Raw genomic sequence first — 27,451 nt, forward strand, 5'->3', positions numbered from 1 at the left:
TGTTTACATTTTGCTGTGTTCTTTGTACAGCATTGTTTTAGGAAGGGTTGCATAGATGGCTTTTGTTGATGTATGGTTATTTCTTACATTTGTATTTCCACCCTTCTTTGAAGGACTTTGGGGGTAGCTATAACTTTGTGAGGTAGATTAGGCTGAGCAAGTGTGGCAGGTCCAAGGCTGTTGTCCAACACTCCCATCAAAATGGTGGTACAGTGGTGCCTCGCAAGACGAAATTAATTCGTTCCGCAAGTTTTTTCTTCTTGCGAGTTTTTCGTCTTGCGATGCACGGTTTCCCATAGGAATGCATTGAAAATCAATTAATGCGTTCCTAGGGAAACCGACTTCAGACCAGGTCCGGGGACAGTCTGTCCCCCGACCTCTTCTGAAGGCTGGGGGGGGGGGACAAGGGCTTTTCTTCCCACCCCCAGCATTTTAAAAAACCCCGGGACAGCGGAGGGCTTCTCCGCTGTCCGGGGCGATCTTAAAATGCTGGCGGGCGGCATTTTAAAATTGCCCCGGACAGCGGAGGACTTCTCCGCTGTCCGGGGCGATTTAAAAGCCCCTGGGAAGGCAGACAGGGGGGACAAAGACCTTTGCCCCCCGCCAGCCTTCAGAAGAGGTCCTGGACCTCTTCTGAAGGCTGGCGGGGGGCGAAAGTCTTTGTCCCCCCTGCCTGCCATTAAAAGCCCTCCCGGAAGAGCGGAAAAACGCGCTGCGTTTCTCCGCTCTCCCGGGAAGGCAGGCAGGGGGGACAAAGACATTTGCCCCCCGCCCTCCTTCAGAAGAGGTCCAGGACCTCTTCTGAAGGCTGGCGGGGGCAAAAGTCTTTGCTTCCCCCCCCCCCCGCCTGCCTTCAAAAGCTGTCCGGCCAAGGCTTCGCGGACCTCTCCGCAAGCAGCGGCAGCGCTGCCGCTGCTTGCGGTGAGTTGCCGGCTTGCCGAAGCCTGCGCGCGCTGAGATCAGCGCGCCCAGGCTTCGTGGACCTCTCCGCAAGCAGCGGCAGCGCTGCCGCTGCTTGCGGTGAGTTGCCGGCATGCCGAAGCCTGCGCGCGCTGAGATCAGCGCGCCCAGGCTTCGCGGACCTCTCCGCAAGCAGCGGCAGCGCTGCCGCTGCTTGCGGTGAGTTGCTGGCTTGCCGAAGCCTGCGCGCGCTGAGATCAGCGCGCCCAGGCTTCGTGGACCTCTCCGCAAGCAGCGGCAGCGCTGCCGCTGCTTGCGGTGAGTTGCCGGCATGCCGAAGCCTGCGCGCGCTGAGATCAGCGCGCCCAGGCTTCGCGGACCTCTCCGCAAGCAGCGGCAGCGCTGCCGCTGCTTGCGGTGAGTTGCCGGCATGCCGAAGCCTGCGCGCGCTGAGATCAGCGCGCCCAGGCTTCGCGGACCTCTCCGCAAGCAGCGGCAGCGCTGCCGCTGCTTGCGGTGAGTTGCCGGCATGCCGAAGCCTGCGCGCGCTGAGATCAGCGCGCCCAGGCTTCGCGGACCTCTCCGCAAGCAGCGGCAGCGCTGCCGCTGCTTGCGGTGAGTTGCCGGCATGCCGAAGCCTGCGCGCGCTGAGATCAGCGCGCCCAGGCTTCGCGGACCTCTCCTGCCTTCAAAAGCCGTCCGGGATAGCGGGAAGCGCTTCCCTGCTATCCCGGACTGCTTTTAAAATGCTGGCGGTGGGGAGCAAAGCCTTTCGGCCCCCGCCAGCCTTCCTGGACCTCTTCTGAAGGCCGGAGGGGGGGGGGGGAAGGCTTTGCTCCCCACCGCTAGCATTTAAAAGAGGTCCCCGGAGATTTCCCTATGGGCTTTCGTCTTGCGAAGCAAGCCCATAGGGAAATTCGTTTTGCGAAGCGCCTCCAAAACGGAAAACCCTTTCGTCTAGCGGGTTTTCCGTCTTGCGAGGCGTTCGTCTTGCGGGGTACCACTGTATCATGTTGTGCTCTGAACAAGTGGCAGAAGTCCCCATCTATAGTGCTGCCTGGTGTGAGCTGATAGAAGAGCCCTCTCCCTTTATTCTGCAGAAGACATGAGTCTCTCACTGCTTGTTTCTTCTCCTCTCTGGCAAGAGCCAGAGACTCGAGAAAGGGGGGAGGGGCTTAGTGCAGACCACAGGTAATGGCTGACCACTGAGCCAAGGAATCTTGATCCCAGGCACACCTGTTTGTAAGAATAAAAGTCACTGAGTGCCCCAGCACAAAAATCTTGAAATTATAATAGGATCAGTCCTTAACAGAGCTATTTGAATGCGTAAAACCCGCAACTTGTGTTCATTCAGCTTTACGTGTGTGGCTATTTAAAATAATAATAATAATAAGAAGAAGGGGTTGAGAAGGTGTGGGGTTCCAGGAAAAATGACTTTGGCATTCCCACCCACCATTGAATCCAATGGGTTTTGCCTATTTTGGCTTTAGGCACAATCCCCAGAATTGTGGGCCTACTGTATTCTTGTTGCAGCTATGATGGTATCTCTCTGGGGTTTATATATGTATATGAAAGCTTTTTTAAAGCTGGGTTCTCAAAATTAGTTTGGGAGGGTACCTCAAACGCTTGTATAATGCTGCAATTGGACAGAAAGGGGCTGGGGGGATTTGCACATGAGAAGGGTACAGGCAAGGTCCGTGGCCCTCGCTCTCTATCCATAAACCTTTCATTTCAGTGTTGTCTGAACCTTAGATTTCAAAGTCTATATGTGGCTGATTAACAGCACTGGAAAATGTGGTGTTTGCCAAACGCCGCAGCATGCCTGGACCTATACGGGTTTTTATTATAATGTTGATCTTCCTCCAAGTTCTCAGCAATCTCGTTTAATCTCATTAAGTGAAGAATGTAGGATAGGTCTTAAGATCACCTGTTCTGCTGCAGGGGAAATACCTGAAGCAAGCTCTGAAAATGTAAACAGTCAGATTTTATTTTTTTTAAATGCATTTTCCTACTAGTGTCTATGTGTTTGTGACATTTCAGAATGTTACATTTCCTGCACCCCCTCCCCTCTTTTTTTCCTGTAGGTCCTCCATCATGAGTTGCTGGCTATCAGAGAAGCATGTATTAAGCTAGAAAAAGACTACCAGCCTGGAATCACATTCATTGTTGTGCAGAAAAGGCATCACACCAGACTCTTCTGTACAGACAAAAATGAAAGGGTGGGTATCACATTTTGTAAAGAGGCTGACATTAAGCAACAGCCTGCAAGGTGTTGAAATAAGTAGCCCAGCCCCATCCAGCAGAAGCCGATCGTAAAAGAGAAACGCTCATCAACCATTTATACTGTAGCATCTAAACAACCTTTTAAGCAAATGCACATTTGCTTGCTCCTTTATTGCAGCTTCATAGTACAGACGAGAAGAAACAAAAGCTTAAGTCTCATTATTTTTTGTTTGCACAGGTCGGGAAAAGCGGAAACATTCCAGCAGGTACAACAGTGGACACAAAAATCACCCACCCTTCAGAGTTTGACTTCTATCTGTGTAGTCATGCTGGTATTCAGGTATATTCTTAATGTGTCATCTCATTCTGTAGACCAACCGTGTTATGACTATTCTGTCTCCTGTGCGTTTTAGCTGTATGTGTCCTAGATTTATTATTTATTCTTCCTTGTACCACATACCCTTAGTGTGGCAGCCCCTGTGCTCTGGAACTCCCTGCCTATTGATATTAGTGCTTTCACTGTGTACTGCTTTAGATGCCTGCTGAAAACCTCTGTTTCAGCAAGCCTGTCCAGATGCATCGTTGAGTTACATTTGTTTTAAATGTTTTATTTTAAAACCATTGTTTTATGTATGTTTGTTTTTAATTGGTTTGTATATTTTAATTATATTTCATATATAATTGAATGTGTGTACCACTTGGAGATTTTTATTTTATTTTTAGTAAGTGGTTTATAAATTTTCAAAATAAATAAATGGTATATCATACGAGAATAAATTTTAAAATTATTCCTGGAAAAAATAGGGGTTCATGAACTGTTTAGAAAGTATAAAAAGAAACATTTTTTAAAAAAAGAAATCTTGAAGGGATTCCATGTTACCATAGCAGCTGTTTTGTGATTGGTGCCTCCAGCACTCTTTCAAAATCAAAATTCCAAAATGTGCCCACTGGTCCAAAAAGCTTGCGGCAACCCCTAAACTAGCAATTCTGAATTGGTGCACATTCCAAAAGTGGGATGAACCAAGTTATCTTCACTTAATCTTTTTCTTATAGCCCAGCATGTGTCAAACCTCTTTTGAACTTCCTCTGTCTTGGGCACCTCTCTGTGTCCAACAACAATAATAGGTTTGTACTAAGATTGGCCTGGTTTCATTTAACACCAAGCCGTGGCCGAGTTAACCTAGAAATATCGCAAAGACGATCAAGCAAACCATGGCTTGGTTCTCCACAGCCTGGTTTGTTTTCCAGCTGCTCTTGCCTTGTGCCTTTGTAACTTGGTGATGGTCTGAGGTGAGGTGGCCAAATTCTGGTTATGAAAGTGTTCCAGGTTTGCACCTAACATGCCATAGCTAAAACAAACCAAGATTTGTTAGCCAACAACAAAGCATGGCTTTTCAGATTGTGACTTGTTGGCAATAAACAAATCATAGTTAAGCTTCGGGGCGGGGTTTGAATGAAACTCATAGGTTCCTTCAAATGAAAGGAATTATTTCATATATATCTATGTATATGTATATATATATATATATATATATTATATTTATTCATAGGATAGCTTATAGAAATTCAGTGTGGTGTGTTCAGTCTTGACTAGTGGAAGGAGAAAACCTCTGCTTCTTTGTGCTCTTTTCAGGGGACAAGCAGGCCATCTCATTACCACGTTCTCTGGGATGACAATCGTTTCTCTTCAGATGAGCTTCAAATCCTTACCTACCAACTGTGTCATACATATGTACGCTGTACTCGTTCTGTTTCAATCCCTGCACCAGCATACTATGCACACCTGGTTGCCTTCAGAGCCAGGTATCATCTGGTGGATAAAGAACATGATAGGTGAGCAACTTGCTTGGGACTGATGGAAATGGGCAGAGTGCAAATCTGTGTGTAGCTTGCCCGGAGGCTGTATAATTTGCTTCTCCTAGCTCCACAGCGTTTCCGTGTGTTGCTCTGGTTCGCCAGAAGCGGCTTAGTCATGCTGGCCGGAAGCTGTACGCCGGCTCCCTCGGCCAATAAAGAGAGATGAGCGCCGCAACCCCAGAGTCAGCCACGGCTGGACCTAATGGTCAGGGGTCCCTTTACCTTAACCTAGCTCCATGAAAGTATTTTCTAGCTCACTTTCTTGTGATTAATAATAACAACGAACCACAATTTTTATGTAAGGACATTCAAATTGTCATTCATCGTTATTAAAATGTATTCATTTATTGCTTTTCTACCCAAAGGCCCACGAAGCAGTGAACAACAGATTAAATTAAAAATTAGATAAACATAAAATAAATCCAGATAAAAATCCATCAATATAGGAAGATAATTGCATCTTCAAACAACCATGGCTAGGATAGTAGGATGGTATTGAGAATAGATAATCAAATGGCAGTGCGATCCTATACATAGCTTTACAGAAGTAAGTACCAATGAGTAACTGAAACTTTTTAAAGGGGTTATATTATTGTGTGTGTATATGTGTATCTGTCCTTGCATCTTTGATTTCTGGGTCCTTTCACACTCAAACCATGTTACGGTTTTGGGATGTCTCAGGTTTAGCAGTATTCCTACAGCAGATGTACCAGACCAAGAACCATTTTGTTTTAGCATAGTGAACTGGAGCCAATTGGAGATTTTTGATTCTCCAGCTGGAGTTGCCTGTAATTTTCCCCTGCTCAGGGAAAAGAATTTGGCTTAATAATGGGCTAGATTTCTTGTAGAGTGCATGCTTTTTAATTTTTAAAAGATGCTCTGATACGAACTGAATACACTGTTTAGAAACATCAGAATTTCCTTAAGTGGAAAATTATCTCAGGGTAGATAAATAAAGTGAGTTTTGTCTTTCCTCTTCCCCCTCTTATCTTCTAGTGCCGAAGGGAGTCATACGTCTGGTCAGAGCAATGGCAGAGATCATCAAGCACTTGCAAAAGCCGTTCAGGTTCATCAAGATACATTGCGCACCATGTACTTCGCTTGACATGTTGCAGTGCTTTAAGTAACTCAGTTCCAAGTTGGATTCACAGGAGACCAGCTGCACTTAGACCAACAGTTGCCCCAGCTACAGCGACAGCCAGCAATGAGTGATGCATCATAATTTTATTAGGTTTTAATTTTTAGTATTGTTTTTTCATTTGCAAGGAAGCCTTCCGTCCGGAATTTCAGACTTGATTGCAAACTGCAGACCTGTACAAAATTGCACAGCTATTAGAAGTTTGGATTTGCCAAAATCAGAAGCTGCTTGTCAGGAAGAAAGGAACAAAAAAGAAACAAATCAAAACCCACCTTTTGTAACTAAATCTAGAGCTGTGATCTCAGGGCTAAAAACAACACCTTTCATTTAGTTATGCCTTTCTACAGATATACTTGTTTGTAACTAATCTGAAAATACCCAATTAAGATCAGGCTTAATGGGTTGGTGAAAAACCTATGAATTTTGCTTTTATTCCTGAAAAGAAAATGAAGTGCTAATTCGGTGCCATTTAAATCCTCAGTCATTTTGGATGCATTCACAAATGGTTTAGTATTGAGATGCAAAAGGGGAGAATCCTGGTTTGCCCCTTGCTGTCTTCTAGATGAACAGTCTGTGGGGGGTCTATGGGCAAAAAAGTATTTTTTGAAGTTCTTGAATGTCTCTCATTGTGCTGTTTTAAGTTTTTCGTAGAATGAATAATGGAATTATTTCAGGAAGAAAAAGGAGTTTATTATACATTTATTTAGGTCCATTGAAAGATTAGCAAAGCGTGCCATTAAAAATGTATTTTTTTCCTTTAAAAAAAATCCATTTTGATTACTAATCATGGAGTTTGTCCTATAGGACTGTGACACTTAATTTTCCAAAGCTTTTCTAAAGAATACGGGTCTGTGGTGATACAGTACAATCTTTTTCACTGTTATGTTTGAATTAATGTAAAAATTATATATGTTCACAGTATTAACATGATAGACTAGATGCTATTTATTTTTATTTACTAAGGAGTGATCAGCTCAACTTACTTCTGTTAACATATCATAAATTCAGGAATGCTTTGGATTTGAGATGAGAAGTTTATCATGGGGACACTAGTGATTTGGGTCGGAATTCACCAACCGTAGCTTTTGCAAGTTCTCTATTCATTTCAACAGGCCTTGTGTGTGATGCTTCATCCGCCTCTCTTTGAAATGAATAGAGGACAGGCTGTAGCAACGCTTGGTGTATTGCACCTTTCAAAAGCAGGAATATGCAACTGACTTAACGAGGCAGGGTTGAGAGATTTACCTGGTGTATATATCGTTTTATTTAGCTTATATTTGGAAGGGCTTGCTGAGCTCATCCAGCTCAGTAGATCTAACACTCAGTAGTTTAGGCATGAAGGAACAGTTCTTGATTCATTCAAGCACAAAAAAATTACTTTCCTGTTCGATCATCTGAGACAGAGAAGTGAAAGGAAAGAGATCTGGTGTGTGTACTTGGGCAGTGAAGTGCCAACTGTTTTGCGTAACATGAATAGAAAGAGGTGGGGGAGGTTTGCCGTTCTCTTTGGAGGAGCATTAATTCAAACAGAGACCTACTTAAAATAAAAGCTTCTGTACATTTGCACAAGATTCATATAGGTGACTAACGACAAATACCATTGCACTAATGATGGCAACAGGAACACTACTAAGATACTGTCGAAGAAAGCCCAGGAAATTTCCCTCCTAATCTGACCTTGCTGGAGTTTACAAAAAGAAAGAAAAGAGCTAAACACATCAAGTCAGTGTTAAGTACTTTTTATGCTTGTAAAACCATCTTAAGATTCATTCGGATTTGTTTTTTTCTCTCTCTTCTGAACAGCAGAACAGCTGCTTTGCAAGATTTGTTCCCATTTCTCTATTCAAGAAGTGGGGGAAATGGGATCAGGCTGTGCTAAGGTTGTTACGGTATTATAGAACTGATAGTTGATGCCTGGGCAACAGAGTGCTCAATTTTTTTTGTTGCCTATTAAATTTTAGGAATCTAATTTATGCTGTACATCAGTTAAAGTCTGCACCTAGTAAGCAGTGCCTCATAATGCCAAACAGATCTGCTGGAACAACAGACAGGCTTTTGAGGCATGAGTATGTCATGTTTTCTTTTGTTTAAAGTAAGTGTGTGTCTGTGTGTGTGTGTGTGTGTGTTAAAATTCTGGACTCTGCAGTTCCAGCAGCTTGATTGTTTCAAGAAAAACAGGACCCAGTCAGGGTCTCTGTCATTCTGCTGTGAAAAGCAGATTGCAACATCTCCTCCTTGAATTTATAGCATCTTACCTTTTTCTTCCTGGATTTGTTGCACTTTCCAGCTTGCGTTAGGGAAGCGATTGAAATGTGAAGAGATATTTGGGGTTCACCACTGTTCAGTTGGTGAACAAGCCGGTTCTAAAAGCTAATCTAAGCTAGTTCTGTCCTGGGCTGGCACATAAGGTGGCAGTAATTCATTATTTCCTTGTTTCTCTGTCATCTTGAAGCTACATCAGGCAGAAAGAGGTGGGCCAAGATGGCAGAATTTTCCTTGTCTTCCTATCCAGAACTGGGTGGTAAAGTCAATGCAAAGAGCTCTTTCCCGCAGCTGCTGTTAACTAGCAACAAGCTAAAATAGTAGCGGCTATCTTCTAGGTGCTAGCTGGCAGTCACTTAGTTCTTTTCATTTCTTCCATTTCCATTATCTTCATTGAATCAGCACTCTCAGACTGCAGACGCATGTCCACAATTGTTGCCTGGGCTTGTGTAGACCCTTCTCCAAAGAATTAATGTTGTCACTGGCATGTGCAGCAATTTCATGTGAGTATCTACCTGTGTAGAAGGAATATGGTCGTTTTCTGAAAGTTAGATATCATTGTGTGGCAGAAAGGATAAATGCATGTTGTTTTCTTTCTTTTAATCTTGTATACTGTATTTTTATTTTTTTTAAGGCTTTTTTCCTTTCTTATTCTTAGATGCATGGTGAACTAGTGTCTAGCAAGATTCAGCATCGGGGGGAGGGGTTGTAAAGCTCGTTTTTGAACAATTGACAATGCACTTTGAAAAGATAGGGCACTCTGATTATGCACAGGAACTGCTTTTTATAATATATGCATAAACCAAAACTCCAATTTGAAACAAAGAATACATCTTTCTACACAGCTGTTTACTACAATGACTCTTGAAAGCACAGCAATATCTCAGGTGAATGATTTCATACACTTTTATCCAAAATATTCTCCATGAGAACAAAGGAGAATAGTTTACAAAAAAACTGAGGGGAGTCCAGGGTTGTGTCATATACCTGGAAGTGCTTTTAAATTTTATCTACTTATTGTTGGAATCAATTTGTAATAAAACTGGTTCTGTTAGGAATTTGGCTTCTTTTTCTCCTTTTTTAAAAAGTTGTTCCCTTTTCACATGCAGAGAAAACTGGGTCTGATTGACCTCCATAATTGTTTTTTTAAAATGGCATCAGCACTCAGTTGTAGCCAAACAGGTGTTTCAGAGTTGCATTGCCTGTAAATGCTGCAGTCCTTTCTCAAACTTCACCTGTAAGGATTAGACTCTGCTGGGTGTGTATCTGTGCTAGGGATGGGGAACATACAACCCTCTGGATGTTGTCGGAATACAGTTCCCATCAGACCCAGCTAGCTGGACAATGGTTGGGGAGGATGGGAGTTTTGGCCCTTCAGATGCTGTTGGACTGCAGGTCCCCCCTCACGTCTCTTATCTGTGCTATTGCCTGTTTGATGCTTATAAATTCCTGTAACGTCTCAAAAAAGAAGAACAAGGGGCTGACATCTCAGCCCTAGCAAACCCAGTTGCTTTGCTGTCAATTTCATGTTGCCAAGTAAGGAACCTCCTATTGTAGGAAGATTTGAGGGGTGGTGGAAACACCCTATAGAATTCAAGTGTGCAAGTTTTCTATTTTTATTTGCTTTTGTTTGCTTCACAATTTTAGCAGTATTGGGATGTAAAAAAAGAAGAAAGCAGCAACCAATGGAATTGCTTCTGTTTCAGAGCGCAAACCAATGAACCAGCAATGATAACTGAAGCCATTTTATCTGAAAAAGCAAAACACCCTATAATTGGTCTCTTGTGCCTTTTAAAAATATGCATTCTTGATGCAGAGAACATGGATGCCTTCTGGAGCATATGAGGATCGGCATTGTTGCCCCTTGCTTGCTCAGAGGTTGTCGGCCGGAGATAAATGACAACGGGAGTGAGAGACAGAGCCAGCCATGGCCAGATCTCCTCCCCACACCACATTTTGGAGTTGTTACTGACGTTAGATCATGTATTGGGCCCAACCAAGTTCTTTGCCTCTCCTCCTCAGCTTTGGGTCTTGAGCACAGGCGCAATCAAGCCCCTGCCTAGCTTTCATTACTGTTCTGGTGCTGACTTGATTGGGATATGCAGCACATTTGAGGCTGTGTTGTTGAATTTTATTATAACAATGGCTAGAGCACTGGAATAATTCACATCTAAAAACTTGCCAAGGGGTGTGTGTGTGTTGCTAGTCTTGACTTGTAAGGACATACTGTGTGGCTGCATGTGGCGACTTCAAGTTGAGCTGTGATGGGTTTGTTCAGGGGAGATGGGAATTCTCACAACGCCCTCTCTCCTGTTCCTCCTCAGCTTTGCACATGCTGGAGATTACCTGTGTTATTTGAGTTGCTTCTGCCTGTACCTAAAATTCAGATAACATGTTGCAGTCAGGTAGGTAAAAAAGATTGCATAAGTTAGGAGGAGCCAGCGTAGTTAGTGCCTTCTGCGTGTTGTTGGACTCCAGCTCCCAGCTAGTATAACCAGGAGTCTGAGATGATGGGAGCTCAACAACATCTGAAGCATCATGTAGACTGTTGTGACCTAGGCTATGGCAGCATCTTAATAGCTCCAAGTTCTTGGAGATAGTTCTATGAGTCTTCACTCTTTCTGATCTAGGTTGTTGGATATGGGATTGGCTTAAACATTAATATGGGCTCCTGGGTCACCTACCAACCTGACATATATATATGTCTAAGGTCGCCACCCCCGGAGCTGAAAAACAGTTATCGGGAACAGGTGGGATTGGAAGTATCCAGTTATATGCAAGCACACAATAGGAGCGCCAAGCCTTATCTCTTAAAGTCAGTGTAGTCCCTCCCCACCCCCTTGAGAAATGAACTAGATCTCATGTGCTTAGCAACGCTTCACAGTCCCATGTCCCATCTTCAGTTCTGGGGGATAGTTGGAAGCTGCCTTATCACCAGATCAGACGGACCAATAGTCCATCTAGCTCATGATCACCAAGTCTGGAACAGCTCTTCAGGGTCTCAGGTCTTTCACCTGTGACCATTGACACTTTGGGACGAGATTTTGGTCCTTCGCTTTAGGGGTTGTAGGTAGAAATCTTGCCACATGTGATATAACCCAGAGAACAACTCCTGTGACATTACCTAAGCCATAAGGTCTTTCTGCCTAAGGAAAAGAATGTAAACGTTGTCACTAGTAGGTAGCAGTTGTAGATTAAAGTTTTGTGTTGCAGTTACAATTCGTTTCTCCAAAAGCAGTTATTTTTGTTTGGTAGCTTTGTTCATTTCGAAATGGCACTGGCTAAGATCCATGCATATGAGACCATGCATTATATCTTCCTTTCGCATTTGTAGTCACTGACAATTCGCTTCTAAAAGCTTCCAGGCCATCATTTCTAGGAAAAACTCAAGCAGGATGTAATTGCACTGATCTTTTTTTTTTATTATTTTTTTTTACTGTAAAGGGTTTTCTGTTTGCATCTGCTGTAGCTATTGGAACAATACTGTACATAGCGTTAGGATGAGACAAGGGAGAAATTGTCACATTCATTGTTGTATTTGTAGAGTGAGTGTCTGATTTTACAGTATTAAGAGAGGAACATAAAGGCTCATATTTAGTTTCTGCATTTTATCCATTTGTATGTAGCCAACAAATCCTTGAAGGACAGTTTGCTAAATTTGCTTTATATATTTTAGTGAAGTTTTTTGTCTGCTTTCACTCCATAGCTTCATTTTTTTTGTCCCTTTCCAAAATGCACTTTGCTTGCAAAATATGTAAACCCCCCCTCCCCGATTTTATGCACTGGTATAATCAGTTATACATAGCTCTCTGCCCTGCAGTTTTATCACTGCCTTTTTGACCAGTCGGCCATGCTGTCTGGTTACAAAGAATGCAGATTGGGAGATGTGCCAAGAAAAATGACTGGTGGAGAACCTCAGCATCCGATTCATTTGGCTGCTCTAACATGGCTTTGGGCTCAGCCAAACTGTTGCAGCGGCTATGTGAAACCATTGGACAGAGGGCAAAACGTGGGCTTGGGCTTCATTCTGTGCCATAGGGCTGCTTACCTGATGGAGCTTTTCTCACTCAACCTTGTATGAATTCTCCATACTAATTAAACAGGCAGCCCAAATGGATAGCTGTGAGTTGGATAGCTTGTGATTTGTGAATTGACCTTTCTGTAGCCAGTTATTCTTTGGGCTGCAAAGGTACCTGTTAGTAATTGGCTCTGACTTCTGTCGAACTACCCTTTGGCATGCTTAAAGCAGACAGAGAAGCCCCTGCCCTGTTTGCGAAGTTATTTCAGCCCTCCCACCCCATGTTAAGCCTGTTCATTTGGCGTGCTGTGTACCTGACTCCACCCTACTTAAATGACGATGACCCCTGAAGTATTGTCATAGAATTAAAACGGCATGGCCAGATTGCAGCAGAGGACTCTTCCAACTAGTAAGCTGGTACAGTTTAAATACTACCTCCTTCATACTTTGAAAGAAATTAGAATATCCTGTCCCCCCCTTTTTTTTTTGAGATGTGATTTAACATTACTGAGAGTAGCCAAAATTCACCAAAGGACCTGAGTCACTATGAACTTACTGGCTTCTAATCTGAGAAGCCAAGTGCCATACGGGGTCTTATAGCATCCTTTATCAGAACAAGCGGTCTGCATAGAACCCACAGGATGCTGCCTACTTTGCAAAGAGCGAATAAAGTTGTTGTTTTTAATGGATTTAATATGGCTTGAAGGATTGCAGTGATATCCTGGACGGGTCCACTTTTACCCTGTATTTGCAAACCCCCCCCAACTGTTGTTTCCAATAAGACATGTCTGAATGCCTTAGGTGTAGGAGCATGTGTGTACATGGGATGTTTGGCCAGGATCTAAAAAGCTACCCCCTAGGGACTTGGGCACGTACTTCTCCCTTTAAATGGCAGGCCCTTCTTCCATATCACAGGCTAATGATAAGATTCCCTTTTTGCTTCAGCTGAGGTTTGCTTCTTTTGCATATGAGGGCTTGCCGTTTGAAAACACAAGTCCCAAGTTCTCTCGTGCATACTAGCTATGAATCCAGATGTGCACACATATGTAAAATAATATATAAGGTCTCTTGTTTTAACAGAGGGTTGACATGAAGGTGCTTTAAACTTATTTTGAACCTAGGATGACATTATGTGTTGATATTTTTGAGATTCTATTTAGGTATTTTTTCTTCGAACTTCAAGATGCTATTTTTCCCTACACAAGTCACTAACTTATATAAACTCTAAATGTGCAAATATATATATATATTCTTGAATGTTTTATATTATGAGTGTGTTCTGTTTCACGGTATGAGAATTTGGTCACGCCCAAGATCTTGAAGTGAGTGCAAATAAGGTGCTTTTATCTCAAACTAAACTGTAGAAAGCTGTCTTGTAATCATAATATTATTCTGACGAGCGAATTCATTGTGCTCATTTATACATACACATATTGCTAGCAAGATTGTCACTGGATATGTCATAGGACTGTTATCCATAACTTACTTACTTTACTTACTTACTTACTTGATAGTTAATGCAAGTCATCATAAGTTTCATCAGTCGGGAGAGTAACAGTGCTTGTGCTATTCAATAGTCATGTTCACCAGTAGTTTGCAAACAGATCTGTTCATCCTTTGAAGCCAGAGATCCAAAGAGCTATGATCTCAGAGCCTACTTGGGTGTGTGGCACTAGGTGTGGAATGTAGGAAGCTACCTTAAAATGGACAGACCATTGGTCTACTTAGTTCAATATTGTCTGCCTAGGCTGATTAGCAGCAGCTCTGCAGGGTTTTCTAGCAGGAGCCCACCAATTCCATTTAGCAATGCCAGGAACTGAACCAGGCAGTTTTTTTGCATGCAAAATGTGTGGTCAGCCACTGAGGTGTATCCCTTCCCTTAAAGAGGTATTTTGAATTGTAGCCTACACCAGTGGTTCTCTTTGATACGATGACTCACAACTCCGAATTTATTTGGTGTGGTGACCCATAAATTTATTGCCACAAGCATCAATGATATGCCAACGAAATGAAAAGTTGCAGGAGGCATTCATCATACCAGTTAAAGGTTACTAACAATATTTATTTTGGGCTTACTTATAAAGCCTGTGACTCGTTTGCACAGGCTTTGCGATTCTTGTGGTTCATGACCCATAGGTTGGGAAACACTGGCTTGCACAGTGAAGCCTATTTCTTTCTCTGCCCCTTCTCCACCGCCATCTGAAGCTGGTGGAGTTCCTGAAGACACCTGAGCCATCAGGAAACAGGTGTCGATGGACCTTTAAGCTCTTACGCATGTTGCCAAACCATGGTTTAAGGGAACCAGCATGGCATCTGTACTGACCCTGAATTACAAGAGAGGGCTTAACCTTGGGGAAGAAGGGTACTACTGCTAAATTGCCAGAGATTGATGTTATTTGTCCCTTCAACCACTTGAGGCTGAGAGAAGTGTTCATAAGGCTTTATGACGCTGAGGGCTAGAGACTTCTAACAAGGGTTATGATTTAAGTTACTGAAAACCTGCTGAAATCTGCTGAAGCAACCAAATTGTCAAACAGGAACTATCCTACTTTAAATACTGCTTTACAATGCAAAAAAAAAAGCCCCTGGCTTTCCCGTCGGCTGTTCAGAATCTGGCAGAACTCCATAAGGAGCACAAGGGTGTAGTAACTTTTATCCCATGTTAAGGATATCCTTAAAAGAGTGAGCTTGTTGCTTGAGATATGTGACACTTTGATTCTCAGTCTGGAAGAGAAGAACAATTTTACTCCTGCCTCTGGAGTGAGCCTAGATATGAGAGATCTCTGAATTCACGGCAGCTTTTTCTATAGAGAGTTTTAAGAACAGGGCATGCAAATAGCTGCCACCTTTCTCAGTTCTGTGAATTTCTCAAGATTACAACTAGGGAAGAAATATTCTTGGGGAAAGAATCTGGGCCCGTTGCTCTCCTTTCAAAACAAAACCAAAAAAACTACCTCTGATGGCAGTATTGCGGGCACCTTTTCAGTTCTTTTTAAGCGGCAAAAGGATATGAGGAGACAGACTGCATAGTAACGTTACTTTCCTTACCTCCCATTTTCTACCGAGTCCATTGCACAAACTGTTGGTAACGCCATGCTTTCCTCAGGATGTGTGCTGACTCTGAAGCTTTTTCTTCTTCATTTTTCCCTGTGTGCTGCAAAAGCCACAGCGTCCTTGCTTCACACAAGTTTTTTTTAAGGTGTACTGTACATCTTGAACACACCCACTTATCATAGGGTTGGAGTTGCGGTGGGCTTTGCTCCTTTGCCAGGTGTGCCCCCGCATGGTCAACTGAGACTTGCCACTCAGTTTCTAGCAAGCGATTATTATGACCAATGGCTATTAATCTGCAACAGTAGACTGAGAGGGTTTTGCACCATGAAGTTGGAGGTAGGAAGTTAGGATGGTCAGGGTTTATGGTGTAATCTGATCTTAAAAAGCTTTGGCACACTTCAGATTTAACTGACATCTCCTGGGATTAATTTTAACCTGTAGTTTAGTTTAAGCAGTTGTAGTATTTTTTTAATTTACTAATGTTTCTTGGATCCAGACGTAAGTTACTTCACTGAAATCAACGGGACTTAACCCAGTATTAACTTGAGATCCAGTGTGGTGTCGTGGTTAAGAGTGCCGAACTAGGACCTGGGAGACCAGGGTTCAAATCGCCACTCGGCCATGAAGCTAACTGGGTGACCTTGGGCCAGTCACGGTCTTCTCTCAGCCTAACCTACCTCACAGGGTTGCTGTGGGGGTTAAATGTGGCGAACCAAGCACACAAAAAGATGGGACATGAATGCAGTAATGAAGAGTAATAATAACTTGGCGGTGGCACCCAAGTTCAGCAAACTTGGGTCTGGATCCTACCCGCTGAGGGAATAATTGCCTAGGAACACCATTATCGTACATATTTCATTTGCCAAGAAGGAAGAAACAAAATACATTGTTGGGAAAAAAACCGATTAGCTAATGAGAGAGATTAGTGAAGGGCCTTATTTCAAAATGGTACTAAATAGAAATAGTTTACATCCTTTTGCTGCCTCTCTGTTGCAATGTTCCAGGCTTCCAGGATATACAGAAATATAAAATTAGCACTTGAGGAAAACTTAAAAAAATTATTTCTTCCCATTAGTAATGCTGTAGAGTTTCCATTTCATTATATATATATATATATTATAGAGAGTATACTTCACTCTATACATTCATCTATAAAAACTCAATGTAGGAGAATTAGCATTTTATGCAGTGTATGTACCTTAAGCAGTTTTAGTTACATGCTTGCTTGATGCGATGTGGTTTCTTTAACTTAAGCCTTAACAAATGTATCAAATTTGTCCAAAATCAGAATATGCAAAAAACAGTAATTTAGTAAGACTTAACTCTTTCCCATGAAGGCACAAGAGATTTTTTTTTTTTTTAAGTTGTTCTTATCCTTAAAACCAGTCTGTTTTTGAGGAGGCAGTGGAGGCACCTGCCCTGTAGCCTTGCCATTCTATCCCAATTTTTACAGAATTTTACACCTCCTGGACTGGGGCTCCAGCCACACTGTTAATCCGGACATTGTGATGTGTGGAGAAGATATTAAGCAATTGGAAGAAATTCATTTTTTTAAAAAAAGGGCTAAGGGGATTAATGTTGCTTCATTCCCCCGAGCGAAATGGAGTTGTACTGAAAGAAGAGTCTTGACGATTTTTTAAAATGTACATATGTTGAAAACATAGTGATGTTTTTTTGCATCACATAACTGACATTGACTCCTTTTGTCTCCAAGATTAGTCGCAGGCGGGGGTGGGGGTGGTGGGGAACCAGCACTCTTTCCAGTTTGGATCTACCTCACACTAAGCAGTTGGGTGCTAATTTATTCAAATTATACAGTAAATGAGATTGTCCAAAGTGACCAAACAGTATGTGATTACTTGTCCTCTGAAGACAAGGGTGTTTGGGTGGGTGGGTGGGGGTGGGTTGTGTTACAAAAATGCATTTGGTTTCTCTCTCTCTTCATCTTTGTGCCTTTTGTGTTGAGTCCCGATGCATAGCGAAATCGTCACGCTCCTATACGAACTATAAACCCTTTTTAACAGCAAAACTGAAAACTGTGTCAGGTTTCTGAAAAATTAACGAAAGTGTATTTTTGTGTGTAATAAAACTATATAAATATACAGCGTAACGGAACGCTTGTAATGTGGAAAGAGTTCTTTTTTTAAGAAAAAAACATGTATTGAAAAACAGACAGACGGAAGGGGAAAAAAAAACATTGGTACTCGGATCCCAAACTATTCTATGCATACATTTGCATGGTCGTGAACCATGCATGCTCTGTGGAGCATCTCGGCGTTTGCCCAAAAGGAAGTAGTGTGGCAGTTCAATCCTGGGATGACCGTGTTCCAATGTGCTAGCCAATATATGTGGGCCACCCTATTTGTTTCAGCGAAGGGAGCAAATCTGCACACGACGAGATATATATATATACTTCCTCCATTTAATTAGTGAAATCTCTGTGGCCTGGGTAGTTCCGAGGGTGGGAAGCTCAATATGCGTGAAGATGTGTGTATGTAGCTACTAATACTCAAGCTGTACATCATCCTTTGCTAACCTGGTTAGCCCTCCAGATAAGGGACTACAACTCCCATCAGCCCCCAGACAGCACTTGCTCACTGGGGACTGATGGGAGTTGTAGTCCAACAATACCTGGAAGGCTGCCCTCCCGGGCTGGCAAAGGTTACTGTACATATATACATGTATATAGTAAAACATGGAAGTGATGTGTGTGCATATGTCAGGTAAGGGAATAAAAACATCCAAGTAACTTTCTGCATGCTTTTATATAACAGTTTGAATATCCTTTTTTATATAAAACTTTTTTTACTTACCTTTTTTTGGGGAGACTAAGTTGTAATATACTATTGTTTTTGAAGATTGAAAATTTGACTTTATAAACCGTAACCAATACAGCATGGGAATCTTTTCCTGTAAAAATTGATAATTTAGTTTAATATCCGGGTGGGGGAATTAAAGAAATGTGGGCGGCGGGGGGGGGGGGGGGGAGAGACGGGGGACACCAACATTCCTAAGTGGCAGGATTTAAGCTATACCCTAAAGGAGGTGTTTTTCCTTTTTTTTTTCTTTTTGCTGCAGAGAGACTCAATCAACAGGAAAAAAAGTGTATGTTACAAAACTGCCCCAACGGGTCTATAAGTAAAGCTATATTTTATAAAAGAGTAACCAACCTTTTAATATGCTGCATATAAGTGATCAGCATTGTTGCACTTTCTCAGTAATAGTGTCCTGTAAATTGGCTCATGGTTAAGAATTTTAAAATGTTTTTAATGTACCATAGTACTTGGGCAGAATATAAGACTTACAGGTACCTCACGATTGAAACAAGAGCCTGAATATGCTGCATTTTGTTCCTTTTATTTCACTGAGCATTTTGTTTGGCTTTCATTAGTTTTAATATATTGTTAAAAGGCTACCTGGCTTTTAATTTGTATTTGTTGGATCCCCTGAAGAACTGAGAGAGTTTGTCTCTCTTCACTTAGTTAGACATTCTTACCCTTTACCGGTGTTAGTTCAGTAGTTGTTATCAAGTCTGCCCTGCATTGTTCAGTAGAGGATGTAGTGACTTTACGAAGTAGGTTTTGAGAAAAAGGAAACTTAAGGTTGTAAAACAGACAATATATGTTCTCTCTTGGTTTGTATGCTTGCTTTGTAATCATTGAACATCGAGGATGGGGAGTGGTGTCGTTTGCTGCTTTCCAACTGGAAAAAAGCAATCATGTACTTGTAATAATTATATATTGATTAAGGAATAAGCTAACAAATCAGTTAGGATAACCTAACTGGACAGCTGAGCCACATTGCTACTCCAAAACACCCCCCATTGGAAACTGAGGGCGGGATCCAGCTAAACAGTTTGGCTAGCGCAAGGATTTTAGCTGTACAGTGGAACCTCCCTGCCTCTCACCCCCTAAATCTGCTCCGGAGGCTTGAATATGGGAATATTCCACTGTGCAGTAAATGTCCTTGCGCTGGCCAAACTGTTTAGTTGGACGCCACCCAGAGTTTGCAAGCAGGTGATTTCAAGCAACATGTGCCCTTTAGATCTAATTTCCTTCAGAATAACTTGGTAGTTTTAATTCCCCAAATGCATTATAACACAGAGGGAGTTGTGTTTGGGAGTAGAACGCAGGGAGAGAAACTCTTGAAGGAAGCTTCAGAAGACTGTGAAATTCAACATTTATTGTCCTGTTTTTAAACTTAGGTGGTTCCTCTTTCCATGTTTGTTTTACAGCTTGCTAGTAAAATACTTTGCACTACTTATGCAATAAACTCATGACAAACTAACCTTTTACTTTTGTTTTGGTTTCTTGTGTATGTGTGTGTGTATATATATTATAAACTAATACTAAAGATTTAGTGTAGTGGTTTTTTTTTATTACCTCCATACCATAAGACATGTAACAAGCTCAAAATGCTGTAAATCTTGATGAAATATGATGTGAATGATATTTTATAAAGTTATTTTGTATGGTGTCGATTTTGTTTCTGCCTCATAGTATGTCAATAAATTACTCATATTTACAAGTTCAAATGTACCATTTTCTATTATGCATGGGTTTCAAGTGCCTGGTACAATTAATACATTTTTTACAGGGCGGGAATGTGGATGCACACATTCTGGGCAGTTTTTATCATTGATCCTATGAAGTAAGGTAAGCTGCATGATGGTAACTGGTCCAAGGTCACATAGCAAACTTCATTGCTGGGAAACAGTTTGAACATTTGTTTTTCAGACCAGCTGATCATTCTTAACCATTCTGTTATTGTGTGCATAAGAATAAACTATTTCCTTATTAGCTCAGTTTCCATGGAACCTAGGAGAAAAATGACTGGCTATCTCTGCAATTTAATAGATGCTGTTTTGCTCACACATCACTAGACCAAGGTGCTTTATAAAACACAGGTCGCTATGGCTGTATAGTCCATAACTTCCTAAGTGTGTTCCATCTTTCTAACTCCCAGGTTTGCTTCAGAGGGTAGAGCTTGCAGCCACTGAAACGGGAGCAATAGTGTACCTGCTGAGTACTGCACTTGTATTTAATCAGTATATTGTTCAAACTCTCTCCCATCATGGGGGAGACTGAGCTAAGCTTTGTGTCCTCTGCATGAGTACTTCTAAATGTCCAGAAACTCATTCAGGAGGGCAGCAGCTAGCCACTGGAGAATTACAGTTTTAATTCCACTGAAGAAAGGGTTCTGGTATGCCGTTGCCAAACCAACTGGTAGGGGCATATAAACCTACCCATATTTTAAGAACTTCAGAGGGTTAATTGACAGTGGAGCAGGAGAATTTGAAGGGTGGGTATAATGTAATACCAATATTGCAAACTTCCAGTCCCAATTTGACTTTTTTAAAGCATGTGATGGTCTGGAACCACTCAACCTCCAGTGGCTTCCAGAGCACATGCAGACACCCCTGAGATAGCAATTTCCCTTGAGTAGCAGGGAAGGTTCTGCCATGTGGGTCCTCACAGAATAGAAGCTGGTGAAGCAAAGTCTTTCGTAAGTGCTTCATTTTTTTTGTGAAAAGGTAAAGACCAAGGAAGGAATTATTTTTCCTGTGGATGAGCTGGCTATATAAGCATTTAGTACTAAACCTTTCAAGCAGTTTCAAACAGCATCTCTATCATTCAACACGTTGATGGAAGCAACTACAGAGTTGGTGCAAGAGGATGGGTGGCCTAGTACATATAGTAAATGGATCAAAAATCACATTTTATTACTCTCCCTGCCTTGTGTATGGCCTGGAATGCTCACCTATTATCCCACTTCAATTACGTTTTACATCACTCAGACACACAAAACAGCCTTCACTAAGCCTTTGGCTCAATCCCTGAACAGGTTCAAGTTTCAAAGGAAAAGTGCTTATACAAAAATCTTCTGAATTCATTTTTATAAAACATTCATTAGAACAAGTATTCTACAAATGTTGCCACTGTTTAAAGAATAAAGTACATCTCTTACTCAAAATGGGAAAGAGTCCCTGCTGTGGAAATGCTACTTCTATATTTAACATCCTTTCAAAATATACATATTAACATGAGGCAGAGCAGATTTCCCCCCCTATTAACAATATGCATAACATCACTGCAAGTAGTAATTAAAAAAAACCCCAAAACATGAAAAGAGTTTCTCCATTTGTTCCCAACTAGGCTGGACATTGTGCATTATGTTTGGTTTCTATGAAGCTGTTAAATGAATTGTTCCCTATCAGGAGGTTCATTGTCACTGCTGAGCTGCCCAATGTGGGCAGAGGAAGAAACCTCCGTATTGGAAATACAGTATCCACAAGATAAGAATGTTTGATACGTAGTTGGTTAAGCTTTTAACAAAGAACTGTAAATAAAATAAAATAAAAATCTCTTCACAAGTTCAGTCCCACACTTATGGCTCTTGCATATATTGTAAAACAAACTGGCAATCCAGTTGTTCAATTTTCAACCAATCCAGAGATAACAGGACTTTTCTTGAACACAAGTCATCTAAAAAAGTTAATGTGTAACAAGGATGTGCTGTAAGTCATTTGTCACCCTCAAGATGCTTCTTCCTCTTCACTTTCTTCATCCTCTTCCTCTTCTGCCTCCTCCTCCTCTTCTCCTCCCTCTTTTTCTCTCTCAAGCATTTTTAGATATTTGCTAGCCAAGATCTTCTTTGGCAGGATATCTGGAAGAAGGGCACCATCATTAAATGATTACAAAAGCATTCTTACAGGTGCTAGGAAATAACTAAGGAAAGGTGTGGCCCAATGTAAGGTTCACAATGGAACCACATACCTAACGCAGACTATTACATCTACAATAATCTTCCAAAAAAAAGAAAAAAAAGATTTTCACTGCTATGGTTGTCCAAGAGCACTTGGTAAACTTAAAGAGGTGACTTGTGAAGACTTAGAAACTAGAATGGGTTTGAACAGGAAATCTGTATCCTAGTCATTCTCTCTACCCATCATCCATAACTCTCATGTTTCTCTCATTCAGCAATGAAACAATTGCTGAGATGGCTAGAGCACCAGTGGCAAAAAACCCATTCCAAATTGGACCAAACACGAGTTAGAGCTTAACATTTGAGCCTACCAAGTGGTGATGGCGATGGCAAAGACGACCTTCTTTGCCACCTCCATTGTATCAGTGGAAAACAGTTCCAGGAGACTTTTTAAGGTGGTTTGTAGTCTTAACAGAACCAACTTCGCCATTGGGGACTCAAAAATCTGCAACAATTACATGACCGATGAGAGTAAAGACCTACCTGCAAGGAACTGAAATGTATCATAGTTCTCTGCTGTATGCGACAAGTCACTGTAGGTTAATGATGTTTTGTTCTTTCCCTGGCCGTGCTTGTAGGAATGCACGGCTAAATACTGGACAAACAGCTCCTAAGGATAAGAATATAGTATGCCAATGAGTCAGGTATATATTATTCAGCATACACTATTTTATTGTAATTACACCAATCACCCTCTTGGAACCACAGAGGGTACTATAACAAGAGGAGGTATCATGGTGCAGTGGTTAGAGTGCTGGGGGACCAGCATTCAAACCTCTCCCCAGTCATGAAGCTCACTCAGTGACCCTGGGGAAGTCAGTCACTCTCAGATTAACCTATCTCTCAGGGTTGCTGCGAGGAGAAAATTGGGAGGAGAAAAACTGTGCATGCCCCACCATAGTTCATTGGAGGAAAAGTGGCACACAATTGAGTTCATCAATCAATAGATATCCACGATGCAATACAAAATATGTCCCATTGTAGGCTGATCATGGGCTGGAAATCTAAGCTACACTTTTTATCACCACTGTTGCCCCTACTGCTACTCGTCTTCCAAAGCAACTACTCTATTCCGAACTTAAAAATGGAAAGTGTAATGCTGGTGGTCAACAAGAGGTTTAAAGACTGTCTCGGCAAATCTAAAAAAAATGTAGTATGTATAAACACTGACAACTGGGAAACACTGGCCTGTGAGTGCTCCAGTTGGAGAACAGCCTTTACCAAAGGTGTCATGGGCTTTGAAGACACTCGAACTCAGGACGCAAGGGAGAAACATGCTAAGAGGAAGGCATGCTTGGCCTATCCACACCGTGATGAACTCCCGCCCGGAAACTAATGTCCCCACTGTGGAAGGATGTGTGGATCCAGAATTGGCCTCCACAGTGACTTAGGGACTCATTGTTAAAACTGTGTTTATATTATATAATATATATTATTAACTTGTAAGATATGGATTTCTTTTGTGTGTTTTTTAGTTATTCTTTTAGTTTTCGGGTGTTGCTTTTTGCGTGTTGTGTATTGTTATTTTTCGATATTTTCGTGTTGTTGTGTGGAAAATACTAATAAAATTTATTTAATTAGGAAACAAATAACCACGTTTATGGAAGACAATCTTACTTGGCTACGAGTGATCGCCAAATAAATAAGACATATTTAGCTATACCCTGCCTTTCCCCCTGCCTTACAGATAAAAGTAACAGCTATAAACACAGAAAAGCAACAATCATTGATAATTAAAACATACATATATAGACTTAAAACCCTAAAAATAATTACAAAAAAAAAAAAAACCCAGCAAGGCATCAAATGCAGTCAGTTCCCAAAAGCCTGTTGGAACAAGAATGCCTTCAACTGTTGGCAGAAGGGCAGCAAGGAGCTAGTGAGTTTGGTTTCCCTAGGCAGGGAGTTCCAAAGCTGACATTTGCTGTAATTGTGTTGTTTAGCTTTTCTTTCTTTTTTAAAAAGTTCTTTTGTTACTAGCATTTTATAGAATGCGCTTGATCTACTGCTGATTTAGTTCATGATTCTATATAATTCACGTTGTATATGTGATGCTCTATTACTGTACGTCATTGTTGCTCGGGAGCCACTTTGCATAGAAAGAGAGTAAGTTAATGAATCGAGGTCAAGGCGGGAGACGTGAAAACTCCCCTGGGTCCCCATCTTTCCTCACAACAACCCTGCGAGGTAGGACTGAAGAGAATACAGTGGTACCTCGGGTTAAGTACTTAATTCGTTCCGGAGGTCCGTACTTAACCTGAAACTGTTCTTAACCTGAAGCACCACTTTAGCTAATGGGGCCTCCTGCTGCCGCTGCGCCCTGAAGCACGATTTCTGTTCTCATCCTGAAGCAAAGTTCTTAACCTGAAGCACTATTTCTGGGTTAGCGGAGTCTGTAACCTGAAGCGTCTGTAACCTGAAGCGTATGTAACCCGAGGTACCACTGTACACATACATATCTATGTATGTGTCTCTTTAGAAAAACCACCCCACCTTCCCAGGAGCTTGGTCTCCACAGGAGAGCCGCTGCCACCGTCGGAGCTGCCTCAAGCGCAGTCTCCCGCCGGCGTCTCCCTCGCGGCCTTCGCATCCCCCTCAGAAGCGTCCCTGCCGGGGCCCTACCGTGGCCTTCGCCGTGAGGAAAATGGCGTCCGGGTTGATGCTGGAGACCTCAGGCGAGCTCTTCATGATCACCCGGATGCGAGACAACGGCAGCGACACCAGACGGTTCTCTTCGCCACCGCCGCCGCCGCTACCGCCGATTCCACTCACCCGCGACGCCATCTTCCATCTCCCTCCCACAACCGCGCGGCCTCCGCCGGAAGCCTCGCCTCCCCCTCTGGGATTTGTAGTTTTCGTCTCCGCTCTGGCTGCGCCGTCGCCAGGGCTCGGAACTACCTATCCCACAATGCACTGCGGCCACCACCCCGCCTCCTTCTCTCCGAGCCCAAACGCGCGGCGAGCCCCGCCTCGTTAAGAAAGACTACAAGTCCCGCAAGGCGCGTCTGTGACATCACTCGTCAGCGACCTTGAGCAAAACGGATACGCATTATTTCCGCGCAGAATCTTTGTCAGTGCAGAACATACCTTCGCCCCCTGGAAGCCACTCTGGGGGGGAGGCAGAGTGTAAATAAATATAGAAGCATAGAATTGTAGAGGTCGAAGACCCTCCTCCCCTCAGGGTCATCTAGTCTAACCCCCCTGCAACGCAGGAATATCCCTTATAGAGATCTTGGTGTAGCCCCACACTAACCAACCGCCTTATAAACATAAAATAATAAAACCAATAGTACTAATAATAATACTTTGGCATGTCTGAAGTAACCGTCGCTTGGAAACACCTACTACTATTATTATTATTATTATTATTATTACTCCTGTACTACTATTACTTTGAATGCAGGACTTTCTGCACGCTAAGCCAAAGCTCTGCGGATGAGCAAGAGCCCTCAAAACACCTGCAAGCATAAAGTGCATACGTCTCTGGAGACTGATAAGTGTTTTCTTTTCTTTTTTAAAGTAATTGTTGTTGTTGTTGTTGTAGTAGTAAGTTCATTTCCTGAACACACAGGAGATTGCTGAAGTATCTAGGCTGAGAAAAAAGAAACCTGCCCATGACTAATTGGAACACCAACTAGTGGATATGAACATTTTAACAGGATATGAATTAGCCATACCTGGCAGAGACTGAATCTGGAATCTTCTGCATGCAAACCACTCAGCCTCAGATTTTGGATACAAAACTCTAGGTATAACTCTATAACATGGACTGCAAGAAGATCAAACCTATCCATTCTGAAGGAAATCAGCCCTGAGTGCTCACTGGAAGGAAAGATCCTGAAGCTGAGGCTCCAAGACTTTGGCCACCTCATGAGAAGAGAAGACTCCCTGGAAAAGACCCTGATGTTGGGGAAGATGGAGGGCACAAGGAGAAGGGGACAACAGAGGACGAGATGGTGGGACAGTGTCCTCGAAGCTACCAGCATGAGTCTGACCAAACTGCGGGAGGCAGTGGAAGACAGGAGTGCCTGGCATGCTCTGGTCCATGGGGTCACAAAGAGTCGGACACGACTAAACAACAACAACAACTAATAATAATAATACTTTGGCATGTCTGAAGTAACCGTCGCTTGGAAACAACTATTATTATTACTCCTGTAATACTACTACTTGTCCGTCCCTTTATCTCACCCCAAAGCAACCCAAAGAGTAACAATCCAATCGCGGAGCGTTTCCTCTTTAAGTCAGCGATGGGAGCGGGGGAGACGCCTGCCCTTTACAAGTCGCCGGGCGACTCCAACTCCCACCAGCCCTCAGCCTGCGTGGCCAATGGCAGGGCATGACGGGAGTTGTAGTCCCGTGGCCTTACTCCATGCGGAGGGGCGGGACCAACAGTCGCGCGGGGACTCCTGCGCGTGCGTACTTCGTCTCGGCGGCGAGGCGGCTGCGCAGTCAAGGCCCTCCCTCCCCCCCGCACCGGCGAGTTCCGCTCCCTTCTGCCTGTGGGGCGGGCGCGCTGAGGAAGAGGCCGAGAGGAGGCGGAGCTATTGCGTCGCCCCGGCTGAGTGAGTGAGCCGGAGCCCCCCCTCCCTTTATCGCGGTGGGGGAGGGGGAGAGGAGGGGGGAGGGGCCGCTTTCGCCTCACAAACTTTCACCTCCCCCCTTCTCTCGCACACAGATATTTTACCTCAGCTTCCCCTTCCCTTCCGTGTGTCCCTCTATCGTGCACCTCTGAGGCAGTTATAATTACGAATTTTTGTTATTATTTTGCTAATGTCATAAAACTAATAATACTGTAATCCATATATATATATATATATATATATATATACACACACGTTCATGTCTGGCTGGGGTTTGCTTTCTCTCCTTCACCGCCCCACGCCCTCCTCTCCCAAAACAGGAGGAAGAGGATTTTTTTTTCTTTTTCATTTCTAGGAGGCGGGAGGGTTGGTCTAGATGAGCCCCTGGGGACCCTTCCCAGCTTTGCCTTCCAGTGGTTTTAGGTGTCCTTCCCCACCCCACTTCTCCCTCAAGAAAAAACCCCAGGGTCAGTGAGGGAATTTTCAGCAGGTGCAGCTTTTCCTTCTATCCTGGGTGACAAGTCAAAATTCCCTCTCAAACTCTGCCCTCCAGATGTTTTTGGCCTACAACTCCCGTGATCCCTATCTAGCAGGACCAGTGGTCAGGGATGATGGGAACTGTAGTCTCAAAACATCTGGAGGGCCGAATTT

At 42.9% G+C, this 27,451-nt stretch overlaps 3 protein-coding genes across 6 annotated transcripts in view; 2 read left to right on the forward strand and 1 right to left on the reverse strand.

Moving 5' to 3' along the window:
* The window catches only part of AGO2 (argonaute RISC catalytic component 2), a 49,930-nt gene extending 29,944 nt beyond the window's left edge, over positions 1 to 19,986 (forward strand). For all 3 annotated transcript variants that reach the window (XM_028736095.2, XM_028736094.2, XM_028736096.2), the window contains exons 16-19: positions 2,985 to 3,119; positions 3,362 to 3,463; positions 4,757 to 4,956; positions 5,977 to 19,986. In XM_028736095.2, coding sequence (XP_028591928.1) covers positions 2,985 to 3,119; positions 3,362 to 3,463; positions 4,757 to 4,956; positions 5,977 to 6,085 — 546 coding nt within the window. In that variant the 3' untranslated portion in view covers positions 6,086 to 19,986. The remainder of the gene's footprint in view (positions 1 to 2,984; positions 3,120 to 3,361; positions 3,464 to 4,756; positions 4,957 to 5,976) is intronic.
* A 1,347-nt stretch (positions 19,987 to 21,333) lies between these two features.
* CHRAC1 (chromatin accessibility complex subunit 1) lies at positions 21,334 to 25,027 on the reverse strand. Its single transcript, XM_028736097.2, has 3 exons — positions 24,840 to 25,027; positions 22,701 to 22,827; positions 21,334 to 22,118 (listed from the first exon to the last, which is right to left on the reverse strand). The coding sequence occupies exons 1-3, from the start codon at positions 24,999 to 25,001 to the stop codon at positions 21,988 to 21,990; spliced, it is 420 nt and encodes a 139-aa protein (XP_028591930.1). The 5' UTR covers positions 25,002 to 25,027; the 3' UTR covers positions 21,334 to 21,987.
* Positions 25,028 to 26,645: 1,618 nt separating this feature from the next.
* Positions 26,646 to 27,451, forward strand: part of TRAPPC9 (trafficking protein particle complex subunit 9) — a 264,177-nt gene continuing 263,371 nt past the window's right edge. For both annotated transcript variants that reach the window (XM_077932705.1, XM_077932706.1), the window contains exon 1: positions 26,646 to 26,782. The gene's annotated coding sequence lies outside the window, so the exon portion shown is untranslated. The remainder of the gene's footprint in view (positions 26,783 to 27,451) is intronic.

Source organism: Podarcis muralis, chromosome 8, assembly GCF_964188315.1.
Source record: "Podarcis muralis chromosome 8, rPodMur119.hap1.1, whole genome shotgun sequence".
In the NCBI taxonomy this organism is placed as follows: Eukaryota; Metazoa; Chordata; class Lepidosauria; order Squamata; family Lacertidae; genus Podarcis; species Podarcis muralis.

Coding starts and splice junctions, on each gene's coding strand:
- CHRAC1 (XM_028736097.2), bottom strand. CDS start 25,001: ATGGCGTCGCGGGTGAGTGGAATCGGCGGTAGCGGCGGCGGCGGTGGC. Junction 22,828..24,839: donor TCCTCACGGCGAAGGCCACG/GTAGGGCCCCGG, acceptor TCTTATCCTTAG/GAGCTGTTTGTCCAGTATTT. Junction 22,119..22,700: donor TACATTTCAGTTCCTTGCAG/GTAGGTCTTTAC, acceptor CCCTTCTTCCAG/ATATCCTGCCAAAGAAGATC.